Source organism: Ruditapes philippinarum, unplaced genomic scaffold (genome assembly GCF_026571515.1).
Source record: "Ruditapes philippinarum isolate M1 unplaced genomic scaffold, ASM2657151v2 ctg3183_1_1_1_1, whole genome shotgun sequence".
Taxonomy (NCBI): Eukaryota; Metazoa; Mollusca; class Bivalvia; order Venerida; family Veneridae; genus Ruditapes; species Ruditapes philippinarum.
Window position 1 is genome coordinate 1 of NW_026856612.1, and position 18,563 is coordinate 18,563.

An 18,563-nucleotide genomic window follows, 5' to 3' on the forward strand; every position below is an offset into this window, starting at 1 on the left:
CATGTTTCAAATGAAAAATACTGCAGTTTACATGGTTTTGGGGGGTGGGAGGTTGTGGGGTGGGTGCCGATCAGCGCGCCGAACACCTATGGCATAGAGTGTTCAGGAAATGTATATTTGAAAAGTTGATGTGTTGATGCATAATTTATAGTTCAGTTGATTGAATGCACTTATTGTATACATGTATCTAGCACATATTTAAGCAGTTAAACGTTATTGCTAAATTAATATCTCGAAAAAAATGCACCGTCAAATGTATATACATTTAGCCTAGCACATATTTGAAGCAGTTTAAATTGAATGCTTTTGCTAAATTCATGTCAGGAGAAATGACACTGAACTCGAGATCTTGGTGGTTACTACCCAAATTATTGTGTTTCAGATAGTGTCATATTTGATTTATGAGCGCAGTATATGCATATTTGTGTGGAATGCTGCTTTATTTGCTAAGTTGAATTACCTACATGGCAGTGTTGTATTATAAATCATAGAATGGGCTTTGGCACGACTATTTTTTTTTTCAAGTATTCAATTCGCCGGAGCCAATAATAGTATGATATTGGCGAAGCCAATATATATGTTATTGGCGGAGCCTTCGACTGGAAAACGGGAAATCTCCGTCACCATCCGAAGTCTAGTGGCGGCCGGCGAATAGACAGTTTTGTGATACTGGCGATACTGGTTTCTGCTTGCCCAGAACCCCAATTCGCGCAACAGGTCAATGCTGTGTTGTTGCTCATATACATTTGTGAAAATTGACTATTTTGTGAATGAAGAATTGAAAAGACTAGTATTGCTTTGATCAATTATTTCTAAACATACTGCTTCCAAAAAGCTATACAGTTTGTTCCATTGCTGTTTTGATTTTGTGTCATTTGTTTGCTTTGCTATGGATGCCCTACAGGGTTTTGTATGCCCGGTATCCAAACCTTTTGGCTTTTATTAATGGAGTCGTGCCCATAAAATCCCAAAGATAGATAAACTAAGACATTACTCAGTGAGATAAATTACATATGCCACTATGTATGACTATAAAATAAAATTAGTTAAAGTATGATATTGTTTTGTTGTTGTCCCAAATAATGATGACTATTTCTATAGAATAGTCTCTGTTATATTTATCACAATGACATAGGTAATAGTTATAGTATATCAAACGAGTTAGTTACGAGGATATAACACTGGCTGGGGCGACATTAAGGGATGTTTCTGCAAAAAATGTCGTGGCCGTTAGGCCGAGACGATTTTTTTGCAGAAACATCCCGAGATCTGACCTCATTGGATATCAATGGGGTTCAATGAAATCAGTTCGTTTTTTCAATGTCTACATATCATGATGAAAGGAGAGAAATTATTGGATCATTCAATTTTACTTTGGCATCAAAATAAACTTGAAGGGAAAGAAAAACAAAACCGATATAACAATATACTTAATGTTCTTTATTCTATACAAGCAATGAGAAAAGAGGAATAGAGAAGATGAAATAGGAAAGACAAGAGGAAAAGGATAAATACAAAATATACATCAACAGTCTTGTTTATTCACATGCACAGTCTATTCACTAACTTATTCTGACGTAATCTTAACACAAAACACAAATATTGCACAGTTTGTCACAGATTTGCTCCAGATCTATATCTGAGTGGAAGTCAGGTTATGTAGCACTAAAAGCGAAGTGTAGTACGCATGAGTTGTGGTCTCTCACCGGCTGTCCACGACTTCGATTTTCCCCGGAAGTGACGTAGATCAGCAGCATGGTCCTTGTGTAACATAGGCTTGTACGTCTGCGGCAAACACTGTGTCTGTAAATAGAAATAATAAAAAATATACATATTTTATAGATGTTTGTATGAGTTTATTTACACATGATTCAGTAAGGGATGGTTCAAAATAAAAAAAGATATCCTAAGATACAGATGTATGTAATTCACATAGATCTATTACTTTTGTGTAATTAATTATTTTAAAATTGAGCTTAATTACAACGGGTGTCATGTGAGAAAATTGTGATCGTTACCCCAGAAATGGGCCTCACACTCGATCCAAGTATAAAGAGACAAACCGGAGCTACTAAGCCACCAAGAAGTTAAAATGCATGATGCTCTATTATAGTTTACATTGTTGCGATTTCGTGCATAAATAATTGTAAGAAGCAAGAAATTACCATGAACTTGTAGAAGAACGCCTTGTAACCTCCCTCAAGAACGTAAACTTCCGGAAAGTTGAGACGTGGGTAGTGGTCTTTATTCATGGCGCGGTCCTCGCTGCGTAAATGACGATACCTGAAAAAACATGATATTTGTTTTCTAAATATTAAAAACAACAAAAAAAAATACATTTTAACATTATACAAAAGCGTTAAGATATTTTTTTTAATCTAGAGTAAACAAAAGTTTTTTTCATTATGATCAAAGATCATACTATAAAAGTTAAGAGGAGTTGTTGTATGGCAATTTAAAGCACAGCAAATGTATCAAACGTGTCTAATATCTTCAATGACTATTTGTTACAGTGTCGCTTAATGTTGTATATATCTCAAACATTATTTGGTAAAATGTAAGTAAAAAGTTGTCATTGGTGATGTTGATCTTCGTGTGTTTTGATCATAATAAATTTGTTAGAAAACACTTACATTTTAGGGCCTCTTTCCGATGAGAACTCACAATGGAAGACGAGCACGTGCTTCTTAGAGGAAGTGAAAGAGCCACTGTGACGTAAGAGAAACTCTTGTATGGCAGCCCGTGTATACAAGTTGATGGCACCCTGAAAACAAATAAAGAAGTTAAAATTAATGTGAGGTTATTCGGCATATTGAAACTATTTAGAGTTTGGAAAATCACTAATCACACGTATTCATATACATTTATGTTAATAAAAACAACTACAGTAGCCTGCTTACAGTTACAAGCAATGTACATGTATATAATTGACGTCATATTAGGATAAGAAACACTTAACTAAGCATACACTGTCTGAGTGTTTTTATGTTTGTGTCTTTAGTTTTTGGCGACGCTTATACCGTTTTCCGTTTTTCAAAGACCAAGTCATTCTGTTTACAATGAAAAACTTGTCTTCAAGTAAACTGTTCAAGAGAAGTTGTGTTTCTAGTATGTGCGTCAATTTTTCTGGTACTAAATGTACATGTACCAGACAAATGTATGCTTATATTTTCATGGATTAGTTTGTCGTCTGCTAGCAAAATACACAATATCAATTGAATTTTATAAAAATTACAATTACTTTGATGTGACCACCATCAAACTCATACGGGTATCTGCAGTCGATGACAGTCACGTGATCTATCTTGTCGTCATAGCAACCCGAAAGTACGTCATTCATCTGAAAAAGTAGAAATTCATTAAGACCACATAACTAATCTGGCTTCAGGTATAGAATACAAAATTATCGTGCATGAAAGGAGAGTGAATCATTCCAGATTTTATAGCATACGACAAGTTACTTGTTGCAGAAGTCTCTAGAGTCAAAATTTCACCATTTTCTGTACGAAATCTGCTGTGGTCATAGTATTATTTTTACAATAGGTTTATCTCTTAGATTTGGTTTGCTATATTGCTAATCATGGTCATGCAACTACATAGTTAGGTGAAGAAGCAGGCGCTTGTTTTGGTTGAGTCTATTATGTTTTGTTTAGGGGGTGAGTTGTCATACACAAACTTACAATTTATATGCATTTATTTTGTTCCAATGATTGTTATTATCTTAAATGCTTCTGTGATTGTTGTTTTATCAATTCATTTGAAAATAAGATTGTTATATGTCTATTAACGGAATAATTTTAATGAACACGAAATTAGTTCACACCTACATGTGTATTGGTAACGTGATGGTTTAAGCCAATAAAAACACATCAATATTATTACAATCAGGCAGAGAAAAAGTGTGCAAAGAGTAAATCGATAATCTTTATGTAATTAACAAACTTTGAATTGCAAGTATTTTTTCATATCTCTTCGGCAGGATAAACTGTCCGAGGAGGGCCTGGCATTTTCGTATCGTAAAATGGCTGCCATTTACAGTATCAAGTGATTATCCCAAGCACCACCGCGACTTTGCGCGGGAATTTTAATTATAGCTAACATCGGCGCGTCGCATAGGATGGAAAATACCTTTTTCATATTTTATTGTAATAAATATTTACAAACTGTGTCTTTCGGTTTTTTATCAATATATAACCAATAATGTTGTTAATATGAATAAATAATCATATCTCAAATCTGTGACTCAAATTTATGATTATGCTTCAAAGCAGTCAATTGACCGTGAATTTTCTTTCCATATTTTGATTTCCTTGAAATCATTTTTCTCATCTGAAGGCATGCAACTTTAATATGATGATACATTAATTACATTCCATGAAAATGTTTAAAGATATAAAATATCTCATGACATGTTTGTTCATTTTACATTACACCTTTAATTCAGCAAACATAAAGTCTTCACAAAAAGTAGTATGCAATCGTACCTATATTACATACGAATGTATGTAATATTTTTCTTGTTATGTTTAAATGTTGAAGTCTGCTTAAGCCGGTGCTACACGGCTTGAACGGTAGCTTCGATTACCTTTACTGTACATGAAAAGGCTCTTTGTCGTTTTTGGTCGAACGAACGAACGAATCCTATTCTTAACACATGGTTAAGTTACCACTTTACTTCAAATTCTCTTATAATAAAATTCCATTAAACCATGATTTATTTTTTTCTTGAATTTTATCATTTTCACTCACCGTTTCTGGAGAGATGGACTTCAAGTCACTGTGTTTACCGGCGATGGTCGGCAGGATATAGGGACGTGAACCGTCGGCAATAACGTCTTCGTCGGTAGAAAGTCGGTGAACCACATCTTTAATGTCGACATTCTCTGACCGCGGACAAAGTGCCTGAAATATTACAGAATAAAATTGATAAATAGGGGAAATACTTGTAGAAAATAAAATAATAATGATAAACAAAACTAAAATAAACAAAAAAAAAACAATGCGATTTTATATGCATAATTTCAGTTGAAATTATGTATATCCAGAAAGTAAGAGCTAGAAATAATTATTTCCTTTTAACCTATAGAAAAATGTAACTAAAATTACATTTATATAAAAAAATGTTGTTGTTGTGTTTTTGTTGGATTATCTAAGTGCTAATACTAAGTAAGAAAAACAAACAAATAAATATTCACCTCTAATGAAACACTGCTAATCCCAGTTTCTGCCTCGCGCAATCTCTTTCCGGTTGGAGAATCGTCTGCTTCCACTGCCGAACGCTTGCCTGCAAACAAGCTTCTCTTGACGTCGAACGACAAAAAACGGCCAAAAGGTTTGCGACAAACCTGCCAATTCAAAGCATTGTTTTAATATACAATATAGTTATATTTAAATTGAAAATGAACGAATCAGGCGTTGATATTTTTGGCTTATTCATAACATACGCGCTATTTCATACTCGATCGTATTTTGATAATATGTCGATTTGCCGAACAGAAGCACATAAAAAAGCGACAAACTGGAACCCATATTATGTCTAATTTAGTAATAACGCTTGGTAAATATTCTTCGAATAACTTGCTAATATTGGAACTAAAATTATATTAATTTGGAGAAAACAGAAGCTTCCATCTTTCTAACTTGTACTTTTGTATTTCTGTTATTTCTTTCTATAAACGGCCATTCAGATCTCGTTCTACGTGTTAGTATAATTATTAATTTCTGTGTAAAAGTAGAAACATAAATAGATGTAAATATAATCCTGGCAACAATAATAAAATGTTTACCTCTGTGAAGGACATGTCCTGATCTTCACTTCCTGTCGTCGTCGGCGTCTCTACCGGGAACCAGTTATCACCCTTAAACGGAGGTGTCATCAGAGCGTCGATTTCGTCGGCGTCGGCATTCTTTCCGGGAGTAAATCTCAACATCTTTGGTATCTGAAGAAAAAGATGATGAATTGTATTTAAATAAATAAATCAAGTTATTATATTTTCCATAATTTCTATTCAACAAAAATGTTAAGCTTTTTGAGAAATTACAGAGAAATGTATTTCTACAGAAAAGTAAAACAAATACATGTACAATCCTGTACAGTTTAACTAAGGCAAATAATTCCTGTTAGAATCTATCAAATTCAGATATTTTATCACATTATAGGTATTTTTATGTGTATTCAATAATAAATTAAGCCATAAATGCTATAATTAGAATTTATAAAGAAAAAGAAAATTGCTATATAAATAAAAATTAGACCCACCTTTGATTCGGGTACAGTTGAATGGTCAGCACAACTTTTCCTTCTGAAATGAATAATTAAACATTAGTTTTGAGGAAATTAGCATATCGCACGCTGATTGGATGTTTAAAAGACCCATAAATCACCGCCCACTGTTTCAGGACACCATATTGATCATCTGCCATTTTCCAATTAACAGCTTGATCTCTCGATTAATTGACAATAAACAGTAATGATTATATAATCAATAATCAAAGAGATACCGACGAAGATAAGATATATATTTTAAAACTGACCATTAAACGACAATATTTAACATAAATTTGTAAAGAAATTGAAATGTAAACATATGACATCATCAGCAGCAGCGGCCACAACAACAACAATTAGCGTGTAATTGTCAAAAATGAAATATAAAGTCAATTCACTGTATAAAAACTTAAATGAAAGGAAATTTTAAATTTGTTTCAAAACAAAAAGAACACTTAAAACCTGGACCCAAAAATATATTTATTGACGTTGTTTTCGGTCCCAGCTTAAACTCACATCAAAATTTTAACAACAATCAACTATATATTGTTAGAATTTAAATCAATTCACGAGATAAAAAGTAAAATAAAAAGGGAAATTTAAAATTCGTTTCAAAACAAAATGAATATTGTAACTCACGTGAAAATCAAAATGTCAAAAAGTCCCAGAGTTAGTATTTTCTATTTCTTAACAGTTTTATTCCGTTAATGTTAATGACACGATCTCTTCTAAATATTGTTTAAAATTACTCGGTTGCGTTCTAAAATCCTAAAAATGATGATAGATAAAAATGTCTGGATGATGGGACAATTTTAGTGGGTTCGCGCTAAATTTGATGGATCAAATACTGATAATGGAATTACATTGTATGTCTAACCATTTATTGTATTTTATCATATAAGAAATAAAGCACGAGAGAAGCACGAGGAAGTTGAGTAAATCTGCTCAGACTTTACTCTAAATTGTCAAGAAGTTTGGATGGCTTTAACGACGTTGTTTATTAAACTGTTAGCCGGGTCAAATTGAAGATATGATACGGAGTCTAAAAAGAAAAGAATATGTTCTTAATTCATTGCCTTTATTCTTTCTACTTAAAACATGGCGGAGACTGCGCCAAATTACCGCAAAGAATAACTTACGCAAAGAACGCTCAACATTTTTTTATAGGGGTGCCTTCATCAACCTCACACACTCCCCCCGTAAACCAAATGTCGTCCCGACATTTGCTATCAAATGAACCGTTATCACTAACCACTTAAAACCCCAAATGATTCACAAACAATTTACAAAATATATAACTATCATAAAATGAAGACTAGAAACCAAGTAAACAAAAAAATAGAAAAATACCACAAAAATTTACTTATTTCAAACATAAGCTTTAAAATATTTCCCCAGATCTCAAATGAGACACTATTGACTAACATTCTTTTCAACCTCTAAGATCACAAGTATTTATACAAGACACTTCATTATTTATTGATTCTTATCTTAAGCGCTTCCCCAGGAAACCCAACGCCATTACACTTAACAGTTTGACCACGCCAAAAACCCCATGAAATGAAAAGATGGCCAGTCTGTTCAAGTCATACCCTTTTGGTTATAGAAGTTTTGACCCATTGCCAACCTGTTCTCTTTAATGACGAACCCTTTGTTCCTGAGCATCATGCCTTATTTCTATAATCAATAAATGTCTTTAAGTGACTGTATATTCTTATCAAATTGCTTAGAAAAAATTTCCTAATGGTGACAACCAACACAGTGAATTAACCACTTTTTGGTAAGATGGCTGTCCCAATTTATCATATGTCAATAAGCTAGGTGACACTTGCTGCCTTACTGAACTCCATATGACTGGTGTCGGATTTGTTTTCATATGGTACTTCTCTGTTGATTTAGGAAAATTTTTGTGTGACTTGTCATCTGATTTGCATTCTAATAGCATCCGTTCAAAATCAGCAAAAAGAAAAGCCATTTGATCTTCTTCTTCTTCTTTTAAAATTGATTCTGCCATCTCTTCAGCAAAGTTTAACATCTCATCTTCATTTGTGAATTGCTTTCTTGCACTTAAGTTGTCAGTTCTATAGGATCAAGGCCAAAATTTTTTCTCTTGAGCCGCACCACATCACGAAAACATGCCATTATAATCCCGGACGAGCCCCCAAATGTTAGCCGGGTCAAATTGAAGATATGATACGGAGTCTAAAAAGAAAAGAATATGTTCTTAATTCATTGCCTTTATTCTTTCTACTTAAAACATGGCGGAGACTGCGCCAAATTACCGCAAAGAATAACTTACGCAAAGAACGCTCAACATTTTTTTATAGGGGTGCCTTCATCAACCTCACACAACCTTTTTATCACGCAAGTGTGTCAGTAAAAAAACAATATGCATGGAATATTCAAACATAAATTTACGTACAATAATGTTTCAGTGGAATAGAAAAAGCAAATTAGGAATATTTGAATCTATTATAGACTTAAAAATGAAATATTGAGAAATGTTGATGAAATAAAATGCGTATTTTCATTTTCCGTATTTTCATTGTAAAAAATATTTTTCATTCCAGTGAAACATATTTCCGTATTTTCGCTGGCGTTTTGCCGGACTACTTTCTGCTACATTCAGCCAATACACGAATTTAAGGTTTAAAAAAAAAAAAGAAAAATGTTTATCATAAACAGAGAATTCAAGTTTGTTCTACAAATACCGGATTTCTTTGCACTTGAAATACACTGACACTTGTCAACTTACATTTGATACTGGTTCCCGGTTCCGTTATTTACAACTTGCATATTGTCAAACTATTCTCACCTTAGAATCATACTTCCTGTTTGAAGAAAATGTTTGAATTGATTATTTAAAAATATAAAATGCCACAAAACAACAATTTTTCACGAAAATTAGGTGAACAAAACTAGATTTGGGTAATTCCAAGGTTTTTCATCATTTTTACAGTAATTTTGTTCATAGTTTTTATATCACGTAAATACCAGAAGAATACACCAGAAATAGCATAGCCAATTAAAGGGACTCCACTTAATTTTTGACATGACGGGACTGGCAATGTTTTTTCGAAATTTTTAATGTTCCATTTGATGTAGGTCTTGACCAATACCTTGTGTGCAAAATTTCAGATCATTCCCTTATTTCGTTTTTCCAGAATATTTATTTAAATTGTAAAAAAAAGGATCACAAACTTTTCACTTTTCACTGAAATCGTTCTTTGGACCTAAGTTGAGTTCCTTTAAAACAAAAATGAAATAGAATAAAAAGTAATTCACTTACTTCATGACTTTAGATATAATCCGAGGTGATATAGAAGAAGATAGTTGGGCCAACTTGTAGTAAATTATTTTAAATGTTGAACACTGTCTAAACTCTTAATTGAAAATGTCAAAATTTGTAAAAATCTAAACTTTATTTTTCAGAGTGGCACGTAAGAAAAGTGCTCAATTATCAGTTTGTTCCTTTTAAACTTTTTTGTTTGTAAAAGAATAAAGGAAATAATCAACAAAAGATAGGTGACCAAAAGAGACCTTCTAAGAGAAAATATAGCGGTCTAGTCCTTAGATTTACATCATCAAACATAAATACACGTGTAATAATTAATTGATGGTTTTGAAAATGAATTAATTGACAATGTCTGATTGTTAATTACTTAAAAGTCGTGAAAAACGGAAACTAAGCAGGTAGAGATGTCTTATAAAAATACCCGCGGGTATCGTTCGACATGTCATGTTTTTTTTTTTAAAATGGATTCATTCATTCATTCATTCATTCATTCATTCATTCATTCATTCATTCATTCATTCATTCATTCATTCATTCATTCATTCATTCATTCATTCATTCATTCATTCATTCATTCATTCATTCATTCATTCATTCATTCATTCATTCATTCATTCATTCATTCATTCATTCATTCATTCATTCATTCATTCATTCATTCATTCATTCATTCATTCATTCATTCATTCATTCATTCATTCATTCATTCATTCATTCATTCATTCATTCATTCATTCATTCATTCATTCATTCATTCATTCATTCATTCATTCATTCATTCATTCATTCATTCATTCATTCATTCATTCATTCATTCATTCATTCATTCATTCATTCATTCATTCATTCATTCATTCATTGTTTATTTATATCAACATTAAAATAAGCACAAGGAATGTTTGATGATGTAAATCTAAGGAATAGACCGCTATATTTTCTCTTAGAAGGTCTCTTTTGGTTACATTTTAGTGTTAGATCTTAGATCGTAAAGTTTATGTATTTGAACAGTTGCAAGACTTTTGCAAAGTTGTTTCCATATTTCTCAACTGCCGTACTTAAAACTGTGGATTATGTCTTTATAATGAAGTAAGTGCATGTGCTGACATTTTTCATGATATCTGATATGTACTATACGGTATCTGGACATTTGCGCCCCGGTCACATGCCGTCTCGGACGTTTGTCCCGCGAACATTCGTCCTCTCATACTATACAGTTCACACAGGAAATTGATTTTAAGGTGAGAATGGTATGGCAATATGCAATACTGTCTTGGGTATTATATATGTGAAATGACAAGTGTCAGGAAATGTCTTTAAATTTGTATGTAGATTTAGGTGATAAGCCACCGACACGGCATTAGAAGTCCACTTTTCAAAATACTTTGGTATAATTGATAAATTAAATCGCCATCAGCTTGTCAGTATATACTATCCTGATATATCAGCGTACTCATCATCATCACCATCACCATCACCATCACCATCATCACCATCATCACCATCATCACCATCACCATCATCACCATCACCATCACCATCACCATCACCATCACCATCATCACCATCACCATCACCATCACCATCACCATCACCATCACCATCATCATCATCATCATCATCACCGCCGTCGTCGTCGTCGTCGTCGTCGTCGTAATCATCGTCATCATCATCAGCATCGTCATTATGATTATGATTCAAGATAATATTGTATACTTTCGATGAATTCATTTTTCTCTATTTATGCTGGGACAAATATTTCAAGTCGCGGATTTATGTTTAAAATGTTTCATACAATGCTTATTGTTTTTATATACTGACACACTTGAATGATAAAAAGATTTAAAGTTGTCTATCAACGTCGTTAAAGCCATCCAAGCTTCTTGACAATTTAGAGTAAAGTCTGAGCAGATTTACTCAACTTCCTCGTGCTTCTCACGTGCTTTATTTCCTTTGTAACAATGAACATTTAGTGTGTATTTAATGGTTAGAAATACATTGTAATTCCATTATCAGTATTAAATGCATCAAATTTAGAGGGAACCCACTAAAATTGTCCCATCACCCAGACATTTTTATCCAAGAATCATTTTTAGAAAAAATAAAAACACATCCGAGTTATCAAAGGTATTTGTTTGTAAACTTCTTATGTTACGCTAAAATCTATACAGAACAGAACAGAATATTTTATTGGCATTAAATACTAACAATATTTATAGCCATTTAGTAGTACTGCGAAGATAAGGTTTTGCATTTCACGTAAGTTTAACTTAATGTTTAAATAATATTGAATAATCATTTAAAGCTTTAACTTTGTAAACGATTTTTATTTTCTAACATTTCTAAAGTTCTATTACGCTTTTAATTGGATTTAAAATGATAAAACTCTAAAAATTACTTCTCTTCACTCTTTCTTTTTCAATTTTAAATTGTAATTTTTAAGAAAGTAGCTTTAGACATATATTTTTCGCCGGTATCTCTGTGATAATTGATTATATAATCATTACTGTTAATTGTCAAATAATCGAGAGATCAAGCTGTTAATTGGAAAATGGCAGATGATCAATATGGTGTCCTGAAACAGTGGGCGGTGATTTATGGGTAATTCTTAAATAATCCAATCAGCGTGCGATATGCTTATTTCCGAATTATTGAACAGAACGGAACGGAATAACTAATAACTGATATTATTTCAGAAGGAACAGCAGACCTGAACATAGAAGTCAACCCGAACTAAAAGTAAGTTTTTTTTAACTCTTTTACTTATCTGTTGTATTTCAATTCGTGTTTCTGTACTTGACATTTGTTGATTTCATTCTGCTATCAAATAAATTATGAGTTTGCTGAAAGATTCTTCTTATATTATTCATTGCATAACATAAACTTGAAAAGATGTTATGATTTTTAAAAAAAATAGTAGAACATTTCCAGTTTATTGTTTCTAGCGTGAATGTATCGTTCTTTATCGGGTTAAATAAATCAATTTTTACATTTCTATGACAAATCTAGATATGTAATGCATGAAAATAACTTAATATGATTTTTTATAGAATATTTATGCATTATTTCAGATACCAAGGATGTTAAGATTTACACCCGGAAAAGATGCCGACGTCGACGAAATCGACGCTCTGATGACACCTCCGTTTAAGGGTGATAACTGGTTCCCGGTAGAGACGCCGACGACGACAGGAAGTGAAGATCAGGACATGTCGTTCACAGAGGTAAACATTTTATAATTGTTGCAAGGAATATTATATATTTACAAATATTTATTTCTATACTATTACATTGCAATGGATACTATAATTAAATATATTTCTACTATCTAAAACAAGACATTACTTTGAAAGATGATCGACCGTTGGAAAAAGATTACAAAATTATACATTTAGATAGATTTGTGGAGCAGCACGGAAGTATCTTTTTTCTTCAATAAATATTCTGAAAAACAAATCAGATATCAGACTGACAAAATTAAGGCCTGAAGGTCGTTAAATTGCTACTTTTAAAAAATTTCAAACTTTGTTCTTGTTTTCTTTCTATCTGTAGTTTTAATGCAGTGTACAAAACAGAACTCATTGGCCATATAGTTGAACCATGGTTTGCTTTTGGGCCAATTTGCCCAATAATTTTTTGTGTGGACGTCAAAATACGTTCTGATACATTTATAACATTCAAATGTACTCTACATGTGATAATCATTTTGCTTTTAAACAATTATTAAATACAGGTTTCCCTTTTCTGAACGAAGAAGGTGTTCCACATATGTGTTTCGTTTCAATTTAATATCAATATTATATTAAAATTGTGTTACTATTTTTCAGGTTTGTCGCAAACCATTTGGCCGTTTTCTCTCGTTCGACGTCAAGAGAAGCTTGTTTGCAGGCAAGCGTTTGGCAGAGGAAGCAGACGATTCCCCAACCGGAAAGAGGCTGTGCGAGGCGGAAACAGGGATTAAAAGCGTTTCATTAGAGGTGAATAATATTTTTATGTTTTCTTTTTAGTATAATAACAACTTAGAAATTAATAAAATGAATGATAATTAAATTCATCAAGTTAGTTCTGTTAAAGCCATAAAAATAAATATGGCCTTAATATGTCTGTTGTTCTATTTTTTTTTCTGCCGGCATAATTGTTTGTCTCAACAAACTAATATGAAATTAGGCAAAGCCTATGAACGGGGAAGTCGTTAAAAATCCTTTCATTCTTTCCGTCTTAAAGGTGTCATTCGATATTACATACACCGCTTCCGTTTTCACTCGGAACACTCGACGATTATTACTAATCCGAAAAGTTGAGATTTGTTCCGTTATCGGAATACCCCGCCTATTATCATTGACATACATTGTAAATGGCGGCGCCCGACTAGAACTGACACTGAAAATTTCATTGATAGGTATAGAAATCTATATATTTTTAATTGTTTTTTATTTGATTTTCTTTTAAATATTCACGTGTAGTCTATAGCCGGGCAAGCCAAAGCCCGGACCCGCTTCGCGGGCCCGGTCTTTGACTTCCCCGTATGAAACAAAAGAAAGAAAAAAATAGGTTTTTCTATGAATTGTTTGATGTTGCATTAAATTTAATAATTTATCTATATCTAATTCCAATAAAATATTCTGAATCATAGAAAATTTAATGTCTTTTGTATTGATCTCATTTGTACGTATTAATCTACAAAAATGTAAAATGTTATCAAATTTATTCAAACTTTCAGGCGCTTTCTCCGCGGTCAGAGAATGTCGACGTTAAAGATGTAGTTCACCGACTGTCTACCGACGAAGACGTAATTGCCGACGGTTCAAGTCCCTATATCCTGCCGACCATCGCCGGTAAACACAGTGGCTTGAAGTCCATCTCCCCAGAAACGGTGAGTGAAAATTATAAAATTCAAGTTGACATTTTTTTAGAATTAAAAGTATAAGTAATTATTATTGTAAAATGATAAAATCTCAGACGTGTCCGAGATTCGTATGATCTTCTATGATGTTATTTATCGTACAGTGGCAGCTTTTCTTCTTAACATAAACGCTTGCCTGAAAACAAACTTCTCTTGGTGTTGAAAGACAGTCTTTATGTCGAACGACAGCAGACGACCAAAAGTTTTAGGACTAAACAGAAAATTTAAGTTATAATTTTGACATACATGTACATAAGTCCGATTGATTAAATTCATTCAATTACTCTAGTTTCAAAGTTAATTCTTTTCTTGTGTAGCGCTATCATTCAAACTTAATTTATTTTGGTGTACTAATGAAACTTTTAACTTTTTTAGATGAATGACGTACTTTGTGGTTGCTATGACGATGAAATAGATCACGTGACTTTTCATCGACTGCAGATACCCGTATGAGTTTGAAGGCGGTCACATTATGGTAATTAATATAACTTTTAGAATAATACATTTTGGTAGCAGAAGACAAATTCATTGATAAATGTAAACAAGCATTTGACTGGTGCATGAACATTCCTACCCGGTTTCATTGACGCACATACTGGGAATACATCTTTATTTTTTGTCTAATTTGAAGACAATATTTTTATTGCAATCTTTATTTATCTAAGGAAGATGTCATCGTTTCTGTTGCCAAGTTGTTGATAAATATTAGCATCTAATTATACTATTTTTACTTTCAAAACGTTTCAAATTGCCAAACAATCTCGCATTATTTTAACCTATTTGTTTTCAGGATGCTATTAACTTGTATACACAAGCTGCCATACAAGAGTTTCTCTTATGTCATAGTGACTCTTTCACTTCCTCTAAGAAGCACGTGCTCGTCTTCCATTGTGAGTTCTCATCGGAAAGAGGCCCAAAAATGTAAGTGTTTTCTAACAAAAATAATTAACTTAAAACATGCAAAGATAAAAGACATCAATTATTGTTATTTTATTAACTATTAAAGCAAATGTAAGATATTTAAGCTAGATATTACGAAATCGTCAAATTAATGCGCAACACATTTGCGACTTACTGAGACGAAGATTCTAATATTATAAAGGCTGACAGTGACGATTTTAAAGTCTCTCTGTTATATAAAATATACGAGCTAATAAAGCATCGACCTGATGAAAATGTGTCAAAAGTATAATATAAAAAAGGGTCTTTTATCAATACCTTTTACTTAGTAATATTCAGCTATGTAAAATTTTAATACTTACTATTTGTTGTTTTTATTTTCAAAATCAGTTCCTCAACATATTCAGACATTACTTTTACATTTTTCAGGTACCGTCATTTACGCAGTGAGGACCGCGCCATGAATAAAGACCACTACCCACGTCTCAACTTTCCGGAAGTTTACGTTCTTGAGGGAGGTTACAAGGCGTTCTTCTACAAGTTCATTGTAAGTTAATGCTTATTATAAATATTTACGCATTTAGAACATGAAAACACAATGAAACCTAAGAGAGGAACATTCTTCGGCATAGTAGGCCTACTAAACCTCTTTTAAGGCACCGAGTGTGGATAACGGCCATATTTTTGGCAGGGCCAAAACACCACTTTTGGGGAATGCCAATGGGCCTTAGCCTTTTTCTTGGGGAAAATATGCGTGATTTTGGCATACTTTGGGAAAAGGGGTCTCAAATTTAACACAAACTAGTTCTTCAAAATAGAAAAGCAAAAAGCACTGGGAAATACTTATAAGGCAGTAAAAGACCATAATTCAACACCTTTATTTTTAATTTTGTTCTAAATTCTATGGGAAATTTCAAAAGACTGGGGAATATTGAGGACCAAACTGGGGGAAAAGGAGGCAAGTTTGGTTGGGGAAGTAGCCTATATTCGGCCTCTACAAAGAAAGGTTTTTTGGCCCGGTACGAAATTCGTCATGTGGCACCAGTAGAAAAATTGTGTAGAAATCATTTAAAATATTTCATTAAATAGATGAGATTTCAAATAAGCAAAGAACAAACACTCAGAAGTGACATTTAATTTTTACTTAATTCGAGTAATAAGATTTTTTTTAGATAAATTTGATTACAATTTGTTACACTAATTAAGAATTAAGAAAATCTTTATTCATATATTTAAGAAACTATATGTATATTCCTTACTGAAACTTGTTGAAATATAATATAAAAACATGAGTTAAACATTTATTTTTATTTACAGACACAGTGTTTCCCGCACACATACAAGCCTATGTTGCACAAGGACCATTCTGCTGATTTACGTCACTTCCGGGGAAAGTCGAAATCATGGACAGCCGGTGAGAGACCACAACTCATGCGTACCACACTTCGCTTTTAGTGCTATATGACCCTACTTCCGGTGAATAAACAATGTTCAAGGAAAATCTGTGATAAAACTGTGCAATATTTGTGTTTTGTGTGATTAAAGTCTGACTGAGTGTAATAAAAACAATGTTGATAAACAAGACTGTTGATGTATTGTTGTTGTACTCTAGTGCGGATAATGTTATGTTAAAGATATTTCTTCTTTTCTTTCCTATCTCATCTTCACTATTCCTCTTATTTCATTATTTTTTGAATAAATATTAAGTATTCCATTAAATGTTTTCTTTTTTTTCTTTTCCTACACTTGGTATAAAATATCTTTGAATCACCCTCATTTTGATGCCAAAGTAAAATTGTTGGTGAACATAAGAATGGTCCAATAATTGCTCACAGTAAACACTGCACAAAAAAGTGAGTAAAAAATATACGTTATATTAATAACTGATAAATGTTAATACAATAAAATGAGAGAGAATACTGGTGAACGTTAAAGAACTAAAATAGAAATTGCTATAAGCCTTCAGGTTAACGATGAGGACTTTAATAAAACGTATATTACATTATTACAGAAGTGTCAGTGTGACAAGGTGACTGCAGACATAATATAAATCAACCCTGTCATTCCCCATCTCCCGAACGAGGAAGTTTAGCAAACATTTTTTTCCCTTTCTTCTGTCCTTCCACCAGTGATTTTGTTTGGATATAGAACGCCAGAGAAATATTACAGTCCGGGAGAACGGTGGTGTGGCTGGCATAATTTTCGCTATCTGACTGCCCCCACTGTGGGAAAAAATGAGGGTTTATAAGATTTCACTTTTATAAGCTTTTTGAATGGGATAAGGGTTTGGGTAAGAATTAACTAATGAGTAATAGACATATATGTAGCACATAACCTGAAAATTACAAGTTACAGTTTTAACGTTATTAGTAACTAATTAGTAAGTAATTTCTGTGAGCGAAATAAATGTTCGCCTTTCACAAATTTAATGGGGGAAAAGCCCATCCCTTCCAAAGATATGAAGGAACAAATGTCCGCCACTTCAAACGTCCGGGCGGCAACTGTCCGGAGGGTGGGGGGAAATGTTCGGATACCGTATACATAGCGAAACATTAGGAGACCGATAAAAGCATCACGACAATTTGAATCTTTCAATTCTTTTATTTCACTCATTTCATGTTAAACATGACATCATGAGATAATAATCATTGTAACACCCGTATATAATATAAAAAATATTACAACACATATACGCATAACATATTATTCTCTATCATTTTGTATTTCTACACTTGTAACTGGACATTTCATATTTTGTTGCAACAAAAAATATATGTTTATGTTTAAAGAGATCTCTTATAAAAACTATTTTCTTTATGTAGTTAATCCTAAAATGTCAAAATTGATTTCGCGCGTTTTCAACTATTCGATTCAGACATCTCTACCTGCTTAGTTCCCGTTTTTCACGAGTTTTAAGTAATTAACAATCAGACATTGTCAATTAATTCATTTACAAAACCATCAATTAATTATTACACGTGTATTTATGTTTGATGATGTAAATCTAAGGACTAGACCGCTATATTTTCTCTTAGAAGGTCTCTTTTGGTCACCTATCTTTTGTTGATTATTTCTTTTATTCTTTTACAAACAAAAAAGTTTAAAAGGAACAAACTGATAATTGAGCACTTTTTTTTCTTACGTGCCACTCGGATAAATAAAGTTCAAAACTTTTAAAATTTTTGACATTTTCAATTTAG

At 32.6% G+C, this 18,563-nt stretch overlaps 2 protein-coding genes across 2 annotated transcripts; one reads left to right on the plus strand and one right to left on the minus strand.

The window, feature by feature from the left end:
- Positions 1-1,425: 1,425 nt before the first annotated feature.
- On the minus strand, positions 1,426-5,948 carry LOC132747122 (M-phase inducer phosphatase 1-like). The gene is made up of 7 exons (XM_060736436.1): positions 5,787-5,948; positions 5,196-5,345; positions 4,750-4,902; positions 3,242-3,340; positions 2,634-2,800; positions 2,166-2,283; positions 1,426-1,803 (listed from the first exon to the last, which is right to left on the minus strand). The coding sequence occupies exons 1-7, from the start codon at positions 5,928-5,930 to the stop codon at positions 1,666-1,668; spliced, it is 969 nt and encodes a 322-aa protein (XP_060592419.1). The 5' UTR covers positions 5,931-5,948; the 3' UTR covers positions 1,426-1,665.
- Positions 5,949-12,111: 6,163 nt separating this feature from the next.
- On the plus strand, positions 12,112-16,947 carry LOC132747132 (M-phase inducer phosphatase 1-like). The gene is made up of 8 exons (XM_060736453.1): positions 12,112-12,150; positions 12,632-12,784; positions 13,388-13,537; positions 14,281-14,433; positions 14,839-14,910; positions 15,254-15,384; positions 15,793-15,910; positions 16,681-16,947. The coding sequence occupies exons 1-8, from the start codon at positions 12,112-12,114 to the stop codon at positions 16,816-16,818; spliced, it is 954 nt and encodes a 317-aa protein (XP_060592436.1). The 3' UTR covers positions 16,819-16,947.
- Positions 16,948-18,563: the final 1,616 nt, after the last annotated feature.